Source organism: Sciurus carolinensis, chromosome 10, assembly GCF_902686445.1.
Source record: "Sciurus carolinensis chromosome 10, mSciCar1.2, whole genome shotgun sequence".
Taxonomy (NCBI): Eukaryota; Metazoa; Chordata; class Mammalia; order Rodentia; family Sciuridae; genus Sciurus; species Sciurus carolinensis.
The window spans coordinates 73,282,025-73,296,030 of record NC_062222.1 but is presented as its reverse complement, the minus strand read 5'-3'; the positions used below and the strand labels follow the sequence as shown (position 1 = coordinate 73,296,030).

Below are 14,006 nucleotides of genomic sequence, written 5' to 3'. Positions count from 1 at the left end.
TCATTCAGATTTTTAGTTTTGGGTTTTTGAATACTTTATTTCAGTATCACAGGCTTGTTTCCCAATAATGGCTCAAGGGGATGGAAGGGGAAAAAAAACAGGTCAAAACTGAGATTCAGAAAAATAATTTGGCCCTGTTTCTACAGCAGTCATTACCAACTATGTTCCAGAATCCCCAAAGACAGGGTCAAAGACCAGGTGAGGAGTCAGAGGAACAAAAACAGATTCCTAGCTGCAAAATGGTGATGTTTTGAAGGAAAATAGAAAGGAAAAACAAGGAGGGCATAAAGGAGGAAGTACAGAAAAAGGATAGGTGCTCATCTCTCCTTGGGATTTTGAGAAAAGCCTTTATCTTCAAAGCCAAAATAAGAAACACAATGAAGCCAAGTTCTATGCCAATTTATGGGACTGCAGGAAGGTCTTTTATTCTTCTATTAAGGAAAAAGATCCAGTATTAGAACCAGTGATAATAACAGCAGCTCATAATTACTTAACACCAACCAAGGTCCAGGTACTATGCTAAGTGAGTTACATATATTAGCTAATTTAATTCTCACAACTTTATGAACAAGTATCATTGATACACCCATTTTACAGGTGAGAAACAGGTTCAGAGATGTTAATTTATCCAAGGCCATGCAAGAACCACAGGGATGCCCGTTCAGATCTGCCCCTCTGCTAAGCCTTACTCACCCTAGAACACCTGGAGGCAAGACAGAAGTCCATTGCCATACATTCTTGGGGCACCCTGAGGGCCTTCATGGAAAAGAAGCATAACCCAACAAAGACACCAGGACCAACAAAGACATCCGGCCCCAGCTGTGGTAGTTAGGTTACCTAATGCCTGACAGAAGACAGCTCATCTTTGGGCAATTCTCCAAATCTGCATGTTGGACCACCCAGCTTCTCCTGACTCCCCTCCCTGACGCTGCCCTTAATCTCTGCTTCTCAGCTCCCTTGCCATAGGATGGACTCAGGATGGACCAGATACAGAAAGGGCCCTGGAGAATCCCACATCTGCCTTCACAATAGTCACGTTTGTCCCATGGCAGGATAGAAGGAGGATGGCTGATCCATTCAAGGGACAAGGGTAAATTACTACTTTGCAACTGAAGTTGCCTTTTTGAGGGAAAAAAAACATATGTCACATGGCACACATTTACGGGACTCTGATGACATTTAGGGAGAAACCAGAAAAGGTTCTGATGTTTCTTGGAGTCAACAGTCAGATTCCTGGAGACAATCAGGGACCAGTTCGATTGGGCCCTAGGGCTTTTACCTCAATACCATGACTGCTGATCATCACTCCCAGCTCAATATTCAGGGCATTGTTTAACTGTCCCTTTGACCAGAAACCCTCAAAGCTGGCACTTTTGTGACCTCAAACCTTCAGGTTACTCCCAGTGGAGTTTGTTTTCTGTCCCTGAAATGAATAAACTCATCCCTGAGGACTTGTGAAGACCAAAAGCATTCTGTTCTGACAGGCTGCCCTCTCAGGAAAATGGGAAGATCAGAAGGAAAAACAAACTGCTCTGACCCCAAGGAGGTTGGGGGTGAGAATCAGGCTGTGCAGGAGATGGACGGAAGTCCTTGATGGATCTTTCATGGACGACATTTTCCACCATGTAAAGCACTCCCTTCACACTGCACACCTAACACATCCCTTGAGGGGTGCACTGCATGGATGCCTCTTGTTTCAGGCAACCTCACTTGAGGTAGAGGATGGCAAGTGATGGAGGAGCTAAGTCTATTTCCTTGACAACTAAGGTCCCTGAGTGGATGAGCAGCCCACTGGGGCAAGAACTCAACCTTAGGCCAGGCACTGTGTTGGACATCTGTAATCCCAGCAGCTCAGGAGGCTGAGGCAGGAAGAAAGAGAGTTCAAAGTCAACATCAGCAACTTAGTGAAGGCCCTAAGCAACTCAGCAAGACCCTGCCTCTCCAGTACCAAAAAAAAAAAAAAGAAAGAAAGAAAGAAAGAAAGAAAAACACAAACTCAGCCCTAATGTTATACAGAACCAGTGAAGGATGTATAGGCAAAGGGCCTCTGGTGGGGGTAGATTTGTGGATCAAAACACCGGGGTTTTCTCTGAAAATAACTGTAAGGCAACCAACAGTCCCCTAGTCCTTCTGATTGTCTGAGAGTCTAGACATTATCACAACTGATCTTAGCTACAATATGATTGTATGGTTGTCCATCATCCTGGCCCCCCACCATGGATCAGATAAGCTCCATTATTTGAAATATTTCTAAGTCACAATTTTGGGCACTGAAGGTAAGGAAAGGAAGAAGCAAGGCTTAGAGAACAGAGTGGACAGAGAGTGGCAGAGGTACAGGATGGGGTTTGGCAACATCACCCGCAAAAGGGAAACTAGATTCCTGCAGTGTGTTGCCTTCTCTGAGGCAGTTAGAGGAGTTGGGGGCTAATGTCTTTCAGAACAAATATTCAGTCTTCACCACTAAGAACAGTCTGGGACAGAGCAGAGGTGACTTGGCAAACCCGAGGAGGGCCTGATCCTGTGGCTCCTGGCAGAACACCAGGGTCCTGGGGTTCAGAGGTTGTAAGAGTGGAGTCTGTGAGTCCCACGGAGCTCCAGGCATGTAAGATAATATTTTAAGTGCTCACTTCTTGAGCATGTTCTAAACACTGAAGCTATTAAAGATAAGGCCCTGTCCCCTAGAGGCAGGTGGGCTCTGCAGTTCAATGCCCAGCCCGCTTCTGAAAGCTGAGGGAACCAGGACCTGGATGGAGCCTCCAGGCAGCAGAGCCTTTGGCTGGCAATGGGAGAGTGTCCATTAAGCAATGACTGAATGTCATACCATGCTGTCACTTAGAGATAAAGGAAGACAGAATTAAACCATTTAAGAAGAACAATGGTGAAAACCACAAGGAATTGAGAAGGCACAGTGAAGGGAGAGGGATGAGACGGGGGATTACCCGAGCTCTGGGGGGACTTTAAAGGCTTTAGGGATTCCCTAAGAGCTGGCTTTTGTCACCATCCCTCAACATTACGTTCACTCCCTGAGCCACACCCCCCTTTAAGAGGTATCCAATTCTGGATGGGTTTGCTTCCAAAATCAGGGACTGCAGGGCTTCAAGGGAAAGCTTGGAACCCCAGTGACCCTATTCTGTACATATGCATCTGCAGCCAGATCTATGTCGAATAATCGGCCTTGAAGAAAGAGGTCTTCTGTTCTTGCCTCTTCCCCTCTAGAAATAAAAGTAGGTTGTGCTTCTCCTGTCCCAGTTCCTTACAGATCAGGGAAACCAGAGTTAAAGGGCTTCTTGGATTACCTCTTCCAAGTTTCAGTCCAGTATATCAATGTCTGTGCCTTTTGTCTTGGTTACTGCAGTTTTGGTGACAGAAGCCTAAACCAGTCTTGGGCTAGGAACGCCTGCTAGGTGGTTCAGCAACTGTGATCCTGTAGCACAGGCACGGAGGCCCTGGGGCCTCTGGAGAGGTGGTGCTCTGCTCCTGGGATCCCTTCCCTGTGGTAGGAGGTGTAAGAAAGGAGGATGGCCCGAAAGCCACAGGTGCACTCACAGATGCAGGACAGACCTGCACAGGCCAGGTAGAGAAAGCGCCTGGAGAGAACTCTACTCGCCACTGTCGGAGGAGGTTGTTGCTGGGACAGAGCTCTCTCTCGCCACCGGCTCATTTGCTCAGAGAAACTTCTGGGGATGGAGAACGGCAAGTGGGCATTACAAGATCACGGAGCAAGCAGGGAGAGGGGCCTCGAAGAGACGGGAAAGGAACGGTTTTCTTCCATCTAATGAGCGAAAACCAAAATCAACCCTGTGCCAGGTCTCTTTCCGCTCCCTCTTACCTTTGTTTTTATTAACTCAGTTCCGAGGTCCGTGACCCGCCAAGGGAGACCAGAAATTGAAACACGGCAGATAGAACCCTGGGACCCGCACAGCCACACTACCACCTGCTGTCCTCGCTCCACGGAGCCATGTCCTCGCTCCACGCAGCCTGTACCTATCCTCTCTCTCTGCTCCCCTGCGCACAGTGGTGGCGGGCAGGGCTGGGTCCCTCGGGATCTCCATAAGGAGCCAGCAAATACGCTTACTTAGGCTGACAGCGGAGGGGGGAGCAAAAGTTGAAAATGCCTGGACAGAAATACCTGCCCGTCCGAAAGGGCACAGAACTGGATCCCTAGGGGGCCAGGGCGCGTAGGGAAGCCAAGCGGACAACTAGGGAGCTCCACACCGCCCGTGGCCGACCGCGACCTCGCGCGCCAGGTGGGGCCCCTCCCTGCGCCTGGAGCGTAGGGGGCTCCGGCTGCACTTACCCCAGAGCAGAGTGAGAGGCTTGGCTTTGGGGATGAGCACCAAGGAGTAAACGGCTCCCAAGTGAAGCAGGCTCATCAGGACCACGTTCCTCCAGACGATGTTCAGCCGCTGCTCACGCGCGCCGGGCCTCTCCTGGCGATCGCCGTACGCCAAGCCTTCGAGCTCAGCACGGATTTCCTCCTTGGCATCGCAGAAGGGTACCTTTCCCGCGTCGGTGGCCGGGCCTGGCATGGCTGGGGAAAGGTGGGCGCTGGCAGCAGCTGCGCGCGGAACTGGTGGTGCGGTGGGGGCTCCTGCCTTTTAGCTGGATTCTCAGCACCTCGCGTCCCCGCCCTCCCAGCCCTTCCCTCTTCTTCAGGCGTTCAGCGTAGCCCAAGGATGCCAGTCCTGGCGGCTGGCATCTGTTGCTGGCGTATTACCCGTGCAGCTGTCGAGCTCAACTCAGCTGCGAGGAAGAGGAGGCGGGAGCGAGGGGCGGGTGGTGGCGCGGAGCAGGGGCGGAGAGCGCGGGGTGAGAGGGAGGGAGTGCTCGCAGGGAGCCGGCGGAGAAAGACCTGCATAGCTACAGCCAATCAGCACTGCCAGTGGGCTCTTAAAGAGAAAGGCCCCGGTAGGTCCCCCTGCCTGGGCTCCGCAGGAACGACCCCGGAGCCCCCTGGACCGGAGTTGGAAGCTCCCGCCTGGGGTGCGGGTGAGATGGGGCTCCCGGGACAGGGAGCCTGCAGCATGGCTCTCAGAGTGGCTCACAGCACCGCTGTTAGTTCGTGTGTGTTTTTCTCTAGACTTCAAGAATACCGTTTCCAGATGACCCCCCCCCCCGTCCTCCCTTTCCCCCTAAGCCTCAGTCCAATCCTTTTGGAAATTTTTAAAATATTTTCTTGGAGTCTCTCTGGGAGTTAAGGCCACATCTACCATGAGAATCTTACATTCCTGTGTGGTGGTTAGTAAGGCTCCCTTGGTCCAGGAGAGGAATGGATGGCAGTCAGTCATTCAACTCTTAAGGAGCTATGAATGGTCCAGGCACACCCTAGGTGCTCAGTCAGTGCCTGGTGGTGGATGCTAGAAGATTTGAACTACCAGCCAACAGTGCCTTGACGCCACTCAACTCATCAACCCCACAACTGTTTCCGGCAAATTCTAACTAACCAGCGTGTTTCTGACTGGGAAAATTTTTGTGGCTACCCATTTCTCTCCTCCTAAGCAAATGACATAGAATTGTCTAGAGAGGGCTCTAGTTGCAGAAAATGCAGAAGGGTGAGCTGGAGTGTCCCAAGCAGATATGATGGCATCTGCAAGTGGACAGTAGAAGAAAAGGAGCTCAGGGCTAGAAGCCAGAGGCTCTGAGTTCTACTTTTCACTCGCGGGGACCCAACTCAGCTTCCTGGCAGAATTTTCCTTACCTGAGAAACAGAATTAGTCTCTGTTCTTCCTTCTAGCTTGCAAATTTTGTGAATATGTGTTTGAAGGGGTGCCATTATGTTGACATTATGTTGAATAAGAAAAAAAGCTGATGTTTTGATTTCCCATTGTTAGGAATCCTTTCCAGGATTCCAGGCGAGGGAAAAAACATAAAGGACTGAGGGCATGAAAGGGCCATACTGGAGAATCTTACTGTTAGCAGACCTGAGCCAATCCAGTCAGCCAGATCAAACCATGTCTAGTTTAAAACTGAAGCAAATCTGTGGCTTGTGGAATCAGGGCCACTGAGCTACTGTTATGGTGGAGCTTCTAATGGAGCTGAAATTATAGAACAAAAGGAAACTTGCTGGGGACCAGATAAATGTTGGCACTGTATAATGACCAGTGAGACAATGGAATGTGGAACTGAGGGTGTGAATTTCATCTGTGCTTAAACTGGGGCTTTATAATGAACCACTTTATTTTTTTTCCCTTCATGTCTACTCTGCTGCTTCTCTCCTACCAGACCTCCTGGGCTCTCTGTGGCTCTCTAATACAGACTGTTCTTTCCCTCTGGGGTGGACTAGTTACTTGGTCAAAGGCCTCTATCTGAATTTTTGCCCTCCCTCTAACATTCAGTCATCTGTTTGGCATTTATTAGGCACCTGCTTTGAGCCAGGACTAGAGGGCACTGGGGATACCAAGATGAATATGGTACGGTCCTTGCCCTAAAGGAGTTACCATAGATCCAAGACTTATCAAATGTAACCTCTTGGCTATGACCTTGGAAGGGCAAAAAATTCCAATCTATAATCAGAAAAAGATTTTTTTTTTTGTTATGTGTCATACATACAGGGAGCCGGGGGAGCAGCAAAATAGTTCTTTTCTTGTCCCACTGAGTTCCTTATCTGTTTGATAAGCTGTTTTATCTTGAACCTATCTCAAATGAACATCTTCCTCTCTTCCAGTGGATCAGACTGGGTTGGGCCAATTGTTTCAGCTGGTTGACCTCATGATGGAGAAGGGGATGTTTTTGTGTGTTGGGGAGGAGAGAAGTGTTCTTTAGGTCTTCATATTATAGCTTTGAAAGAATGGCTGAAAACAATGGTGCCTCCTCATCCAGCCTCAGAGCACAACATCTACAAGACACAGTATCTACTCTTGCTAATAACTGTCCACTGTAGCACATTATGCTGTCAGAGTCACTGCCTCTTTTCTGTCTTGTCACAGACCCTAGTATATTTTCTTAGGTTCTGCTCAAGGCCTCAGAAGTGGGTGAATATTCATCTCACCCCAGAATAAGTAACCCTTATCCTGCCAAACAATTACCAAAATGTGGTATGAGCCATAGTAGAGGTATGTTCAGGATAAAAGGAGGGAGCAGTTCTATACGTATCCACTGGACTGAAAGTAGAGAGAAGGAAGTGAGGATGGAAAGGTTCAAGGACAAAATAGTCATATTATGATAGATACCTCAGATTATAATCATTACTACGTGGACAATTTTATTTACCAGTACTGTGTGCGGACAAGTTCTTATGTGAAATATCTAGTCCTTCTAGATATTTAGAAGTGCTTGATATATTTAAAAGTAGAAGTGGTAGAATAAAACTTTTTATAAATAACTTAAAAAAAAAAAAAAAGGACTGGGGATATAGCTCAGTTGGTAGAGTGCTTGCCTTGCAAGCACGAGGCCCTGGGTTCAATCCCAAGCACTGCAAAAAAAAAAAAAAAAGGAGAGAGTAGTTAATTCATTTGATAGGCAGGGAGAAGGGAGGGTTATATTTGGGTAAGAAATTTTTAGAATATTTATTTAGTCGTGGAAAAATACATATAACATAAAATTTACCTTCTTTACCATTTCTAAATGTACAGGTCTGTAGTGTTAAGCAAATTTACATCTTGGTGCAACCAATCTCCAGAACCGTTTCATCCTGCAAAACTGAAAATCTATATCCACTAAACAAGAATTCCCTCATTTCCCCCTCTCCCCAGCCCTAGTGACCACTAAGCTACTTTCTGTATCTATGAGTTTAATTCTATTTTTTCTTTTATTAGTGAAATTATGCAGGATTTATCATTTTGTGACTAGCTTCATTTAGCTTAATGTCTTCAAGGCCCGTCCACGGTTGTATCATGGATCAGAATGTCATGCCTTTTTGAGGCTGAATAATTCCCTTATATGTATGAGCCAAATTTAGCTTATCTGTTCATCTGCTGATGGCCAGACACTTGATTTACTTCCATCTTTTGGTCATCGTGAATAATGCTGCAATGAACATAGATGTACCAGTATCTCTCTGAGATCCTGTTTTCAATTCTTTGGATGGTATGCCCAGAAGTGGTGTTATGGTAATTCTGTATTGAATATTTGAGGACCAACTGCAGCTGCTTCGCCGGTTTGCACTCCCACAACAGTGCACAAGTATTCCCATTTCTCCACACCACACTCACACTTACTATTAGATTCCAGTCATCCTAGTGAATGTGCAATAATATCCTAATGTGGTGTTTGATGAAATTTCCTTCATAATTAGTGATGTTGAGTATCTTTTCATGTATTTTCCTGTCATCTTTTGAATCATTTTTGGAGAAATGTCTATTCAAGTCCTTGTCCGTTTTTTAAGTGGGTTCCTTTTTTTTTTTGTTGTGGTTATAGTTGTTGAATTGTGGGAGTTCTTGATATAGTCTAACATTAACCCATTAGGTATGTGACTTGCAAATAATTTTTTTTCCTTTTCATAGATTGTCTTTTCACTCTGTTGTATGTTTTTGTTTTGTTTTGTTTTGATATTGGGAACTGAACCCAGGGATGCTCTACCATTGAGCTAACCCTCCAGACCTTTTTATTTTTTATTTTGGGACAGGGTCTCACTAAGTTACCAGGCTGGCCTTGAACTTCTGGTACTCATGCCTCAACCTTGAGTTTCTGGGGTCACAGAAACTATGCCACTATGCCCAGCTCTGTTGTGTCTTTTGATAAAGAGAAACTTTAAACTTTGATATAGTCCCATTTAACTTTTGTTGCCTTTGTTTTTTCATATCCAAGAAATCATTGCCAATTCCAATGTCATGGAGATTTTCCTCCAAGTTTTCTTTAACAGTTTTATGTTTTAGCTCTTATGTTTAAGTCTCAATATATTTTGAATTAATTTATATAATGCGAAGATTCAACTTCATCCTTTTGCATTGGATATTGAGTTTTCCCAGCACCATTTGTTGAAGAGACAATCCTTTATTGTTTAGATGGTCTTGACACCCTTGTTGAAGATCATTTGTCCATATATGTCAGGGTTTATTTCTATTCCATTAGTCTACATGTCTGTCTTTTTGCCAATGCCACACCATTTTCATTACTATAGCTTTGTAATAAGTTCCAAAGTCAGGAAGTTTGAGACCTCCAATTTTGATTCTTCTTTCTCAAGATTGTTTTGCCTATTTGGGGTTCACTGAGATTCTGTACAACTTTTAGTGTGGATTTTTCTAGTTCTGCCAAAAATGCTGTTGGAATTTTGATAAAGATTGCAATAAATGTTTACATTGCTTTAGGTAGCTTAGACATCTTAATGATGAACAGAAGACAGCCTGTCTTTGGAGACTAGCAAGGAATAAATTTGATAATCTATTTTGTTTATTCCAATATATCCAAAACATTATCTTCTCAATGTGTAATCAATATAAAATTATTGAGACATCATGTACCTTTTTTCATCTTGTGCCTTCAAAATTCAATGTTTATACTTATAACATAGTGCATCATAATTCAGATAAACCACAAATCAAGGGGGCTCAGTAGCCCTATGTGACTAGTCACTAGTTCATCAGACAGCATATTTTTGAAGGGTGAGTAGTTAACAAAGAAATGTCAAAAGAAAACGATGTGAGTAAAGTTTTTGTACTTGGCATTCAGGGAGATATATGGAATGCCTGAAGTGAAAGTAGGCAATGTAGGAGACAAACCTGAAATGGCTTGCAGTAGGCAGCCCGGGAGGGCTTGTGGGCATCTAGGACGCCATATGGAAAGAGCTATAAGGTGGTAAGGGGATCCAGTAAACATCATGCAGAGTAATAATGTGATCAAGTTTGCATTGCAGGAAGACCACAGGCTGCTTTAGAAGAGATGTGGGGAATGACTGGGTTAGGGGTAGGGGGATGTAAGACTGGAGGCATGAGGGACAGTTAGGATACTATTTCAAGAGTCTGTTGAGCAATGGTGAGGGTCTGAAATAAGGCAAAGAACAGATTCTGGAGAAGGGTAAATGGCAAGGTGGAAGCAGCTAGAGAAGTTTGTGAGTCAGGTGTGCAAGGGGTGGGTGGCTGGGATTTCCTGAAGAACAAGTAACAACTCTTAAGTGTCAGTGAGCAATTACAATGTTCTAAATACAAACAACAAAAATGCAGCTGTAGGAAGCTCTGGGTCAAAACCATCATGCCTGGATTCTGACCAGCAGTAGGTGCCTTGGAACAGAAAGTTACCTCTGGTAGAGATGATACGACAGAAGATAGCTGGAAGTAGTGGTCCCTACTACTTCCCAACACTGTAGCAAGAGGATCACAATTCGAGGCCAGCCTCAGCAACTCAGTGAGACCCTAAGCAACTCTGTGAGATACTGTCTCAAAAAAAACGAAAACAAAAACCAAAACAAAACAATGGAACCTAAGAGTTTTAGATGAACATAGTACTTAAACTGTGTGTGAAAGATGCTTCATGAGGTATGTGATTTGGTATGGTCTGGAGGGTTTCACAGAGGAGGTGGCAGCAAACAAAGCTCTAAAAGATAGGGTGACTGAGCAGACCCCAAGTTGGATGCATGTAAGAAAAACCTCCAATGGGAGTGAGCTAAGCAAAATACCTAGCACTTATCTATGTTTGTGTCCTTTCAAAGAATGCAAAGATTTTTAAAAAATCATGATGAAAATATTTGTGGAAAAATGCAGGCTTTAGGGAGGGAGTGAATAGTAAGAAAAGATACATTCTTGAGAAATTTGATTCCCTCGTATGCAATATTAAGGAAATGTAGGTTTTGTCTAACGGAGCTATAGTCCTGTGATAATGACCCAGGTTTGGCATTCTAAGACCTTGGTTTGAGTGTAGCTTGACTGCTCTGAATTAACAAGATTGAGAACTCTGCTTTAGGGATAATAATGGCATTTCAGATCTTGGATTTCATCCTATGTAATATAGGAATTAAGACAGATCTTCTCTGGGAATCCTCACAGTGCAAATTACCTAATGATCTCAACCTCAGTATTTTTTGTTTTTGTTGTTGTAGATGTAGATGGACCTTTATTTATTTGTTGTTATGTGGTGCTGAGGATCAAACCCAGGGCCTCACATGTGCTAGGCAGGGCTCTAGCACTGAGCCACAACTCCAGCCCCTCAACCTCAGTATTTCATGTGCAAAATGGAGAGCACACCGTGTACCTTACAGGAGTGGAACTTTGAACAACATTTGACTATAGAATAGTGTGAATATTTGTATTATTTTATGTTACCATAGAGAAATTGATTGGATACGGTTAGGAAACCTGCCTGGGTGCTTCTGGGGGTCTCAGACTGTGAAAAGAAGTGTAACTACCCAGTGAGCTGGAGGGGTTCAGACCCAGGAGGAATGAACTCCTGCAAGACTAGGATTTACACGCTGTGAAGTAAAACCACCTTCTCTGCTTTATATGAGTAACCATGAAAAGCAGCTCCTTGGGTACAAAGAATTGACTCTACAGCTCTGTGGATTTAAAGGTGGAGGGAGGTCACTCTTGGGTGAGAGGCTGGACAATGAGCGCAAATGCATACAATCTTTGTGCTCCCAGGATGAGACAGAGCTTCTCACTGGCTGTATATTAGAATGATTCAGGAGCATAGGTGGGGAATTTAGCCTGCATGATGGCAGGGAGATTGGTTTCGTGATACAGTAACACCATGATTTAGCAGAAAACCAGTCCAGTCTTCTCTGCTTCCTGCAGTTACAGGAAGTTTGGTGTCCCTCTTTCTGTACTAAATGGATTGCAAACATTTCCCACTGGGAGTTTGTATATCTGTGCACAAGGGGAGACCAGGTCCTCTTAAATGAAGTCTTCTATTGCTTCAGAAGAGGAGAGAATGAGGGGTTTTCTTTAACAAAGACCCAACCTGATGGCTCTTAATGGAGTGCTGCAGTTGTGCAGCAGGAAACTGGGCTCTGGCGATAGCCACAGTTGAAGGCCCTTACTTCCTGCTTCATAAGATAGATAAGAGGAGGGTCCACGGAATGAGAACTCCATGGAAGTACTGAAACCAACCCAAACTTGTCTCTTCTGTCAGTAATATGCTACCCTTTGTGTCTTTCCACATAATAATTCTTTGATTTTTTTTTTTTTTTTTTTAAATAACAACATCTGGCTATGTTTCCCTGACTGGCCTTAAACTCCTGAACCCAAGTAATCCTCCAGCCTCAGTTTCCTGAGCAGCTGGGACTATAGATAGATCTCTGCCACCATTCCTGACTAATCTTGAGTTTGAATTGATTATCATTATTTATTATTGAGCCCCTTCTAGAGGTCAAGCACTGAACTCCACAGACAAGAGCATATGACTTTGAGCTCAGGGAATTCACACCAGTAGGGAAAGCTGACTAGTCATCAAATAGTCACTAAAGAAAGTGTATCCCCCAAATGCTAATAAATGCCATGGAGGAATCACCAGTCATCCTCACCCCTTCCTCCTGGTACTGGGGGATTGAACCCAGGGAGCTCCATCACTGAGCTGTACCACCAGCATTTTTATTTTTAGACAGGGTCTTGATAAGTTGCCTGAGCAGGCCTTGAACTTGTGATCCTCCTTCCTTAGCCTGCCAAACAGAGTAGCAAAGATTACAAGATGTGTGGAACCATACCTAGCTTAATCATCTCTTTGTAAGACCCAGTCAAGGTATATCCACAGTGTTAATATCCAAACCATCTTGCCACCCTCTGGCTAAAAACAAGGCTCACAAACAGAACCAAACAACCTCATACTCTTTCTCGGCCTGCTCCCAAACTGGCTTTCAGTATCTGTTAGTGTGACAGAAGACAGTATGGACCAAGTTTTCACCTGTCCACTTTCCCAGCCCTCCAGTTCCCCTCCTCTCACGAACACTCACCCCATTTTCTTTTAGGATAGTTATTTTCATTTCCAAGGGCAGATAGAGAAGTTCTAGTTTATTTATCTGCATTAGCGCTTGTTATTGTTTCTGTTTCAATGACCTCTTTCTCTCCCCGCTGTGTCAATTACCACAAGCTGCTCTTAAAAGGCAAAGGCTCCTGTTGTTCTCTAGTGGGGAGGGAGAACTTGTAAACAGAGTTCAGTAATGTCAAAAGGGTGACCCAGATTTGCAGCCTAAGAAAAAAACAAGTTCATGGTAAGTGTCCTATACCATCACTCAAATGCAGCCATTTCTGATGTGGGAACAGGTGCACAGAAAGATTAACTTCACGGAAATATATGGCGTTAATGAGAACTCACTACTTCGGGACCTCAAGGCAAGGCAAATACATTTGTCCCAAGTTCTCAAATTACAATTTCTTCAATGCTTGTCCATTCATTTACAACCAACGGTAAGTGCTGCATTGATTTTTCTCCAGATTGGAAATTAAATTAAGTCTACAAGAGGGTAAAAGGTATCCAAATATAAACATGCCTGACTTGTTTCTGTCATCTTTCTTCAGAGCTTTGAAAGTAATACACAAAGACATCATGGGAAAGGAGGATGAGTCATAGACTGCCAAAACCAGAAGTGAAATTAGAGATCTCATCCTACCCCTTCAATTTATTTTCTGATGAAGAAATGGAGGCAGAACATGGTGACATTTTTTGTCATGGTAAGTGGCAAAAAAACTCACTGAAACCCAATTCCTTGACTCCTAGTTGAGTGCTCTTCCACTCTGTCCCTTCTGAGAACACAATTTACAGCAGCTGGGATAAACTGGGCTCCCTAGATTACCACCCCAGGTCCCCCTCCATGGCTCTGGTTCCATAGGTCCTCCCTGTTGTGATCTGCAGGAAGTATTTGGTTGTTTTGGTTGACTTTTTTCTCCTTTTTCTCCCAGTTTCTTCTCTAACCGGCCTTCCATGTGGTGCAAGTGGTGCTTTAAAAATCACTGTGCCTGTGCTAGGACCAGTCAATTTGGCTCTAGTCAGTTCTAGGCTATCCAGTTCTGGTACCCTGCCTCCCTAGTGACAGACTGTGATCAGGTGTGGGGCATGAGACCCAAGGAAGTCAATCAGAGGTGACTTTGTGAGCAGTATTTGGATGTTGTGAGAGGCTATATCTTCTCTTCGCTGTCCACAGTAGT

The 14,006-nt window shown here is 44.7% G+C and overlaps 1 protein-coding gene across 1 annotated transcript in view; it reads right to left on the bottom strand.

The window, feature by feature from the left end:
• Scd5 (stearoyl-CoA desaturase 5) overlaps nucleotides 1–4,807 on the bottom strand; it is a 150,863-nt gene extending 146,056 nt beyond the window's left edge. Inside the window, exon 1 of the mRNA XM_047566717.1 lies at nucleotides 4,298–4,807. Within this exon, the coding sequence (XP_047422673.1) occupies nucleotides 4,298–4,529 (232 nt within the window). The 5' untranslated portion in view covers nucleotides 4,530–4,807. The remainder of the gene's footprint in view (nucleotides 1–4,297) is intronic.
• Between the last annotated feature and the right edge of the window lie 9,199 nt (nucleotides 4,808–14,006).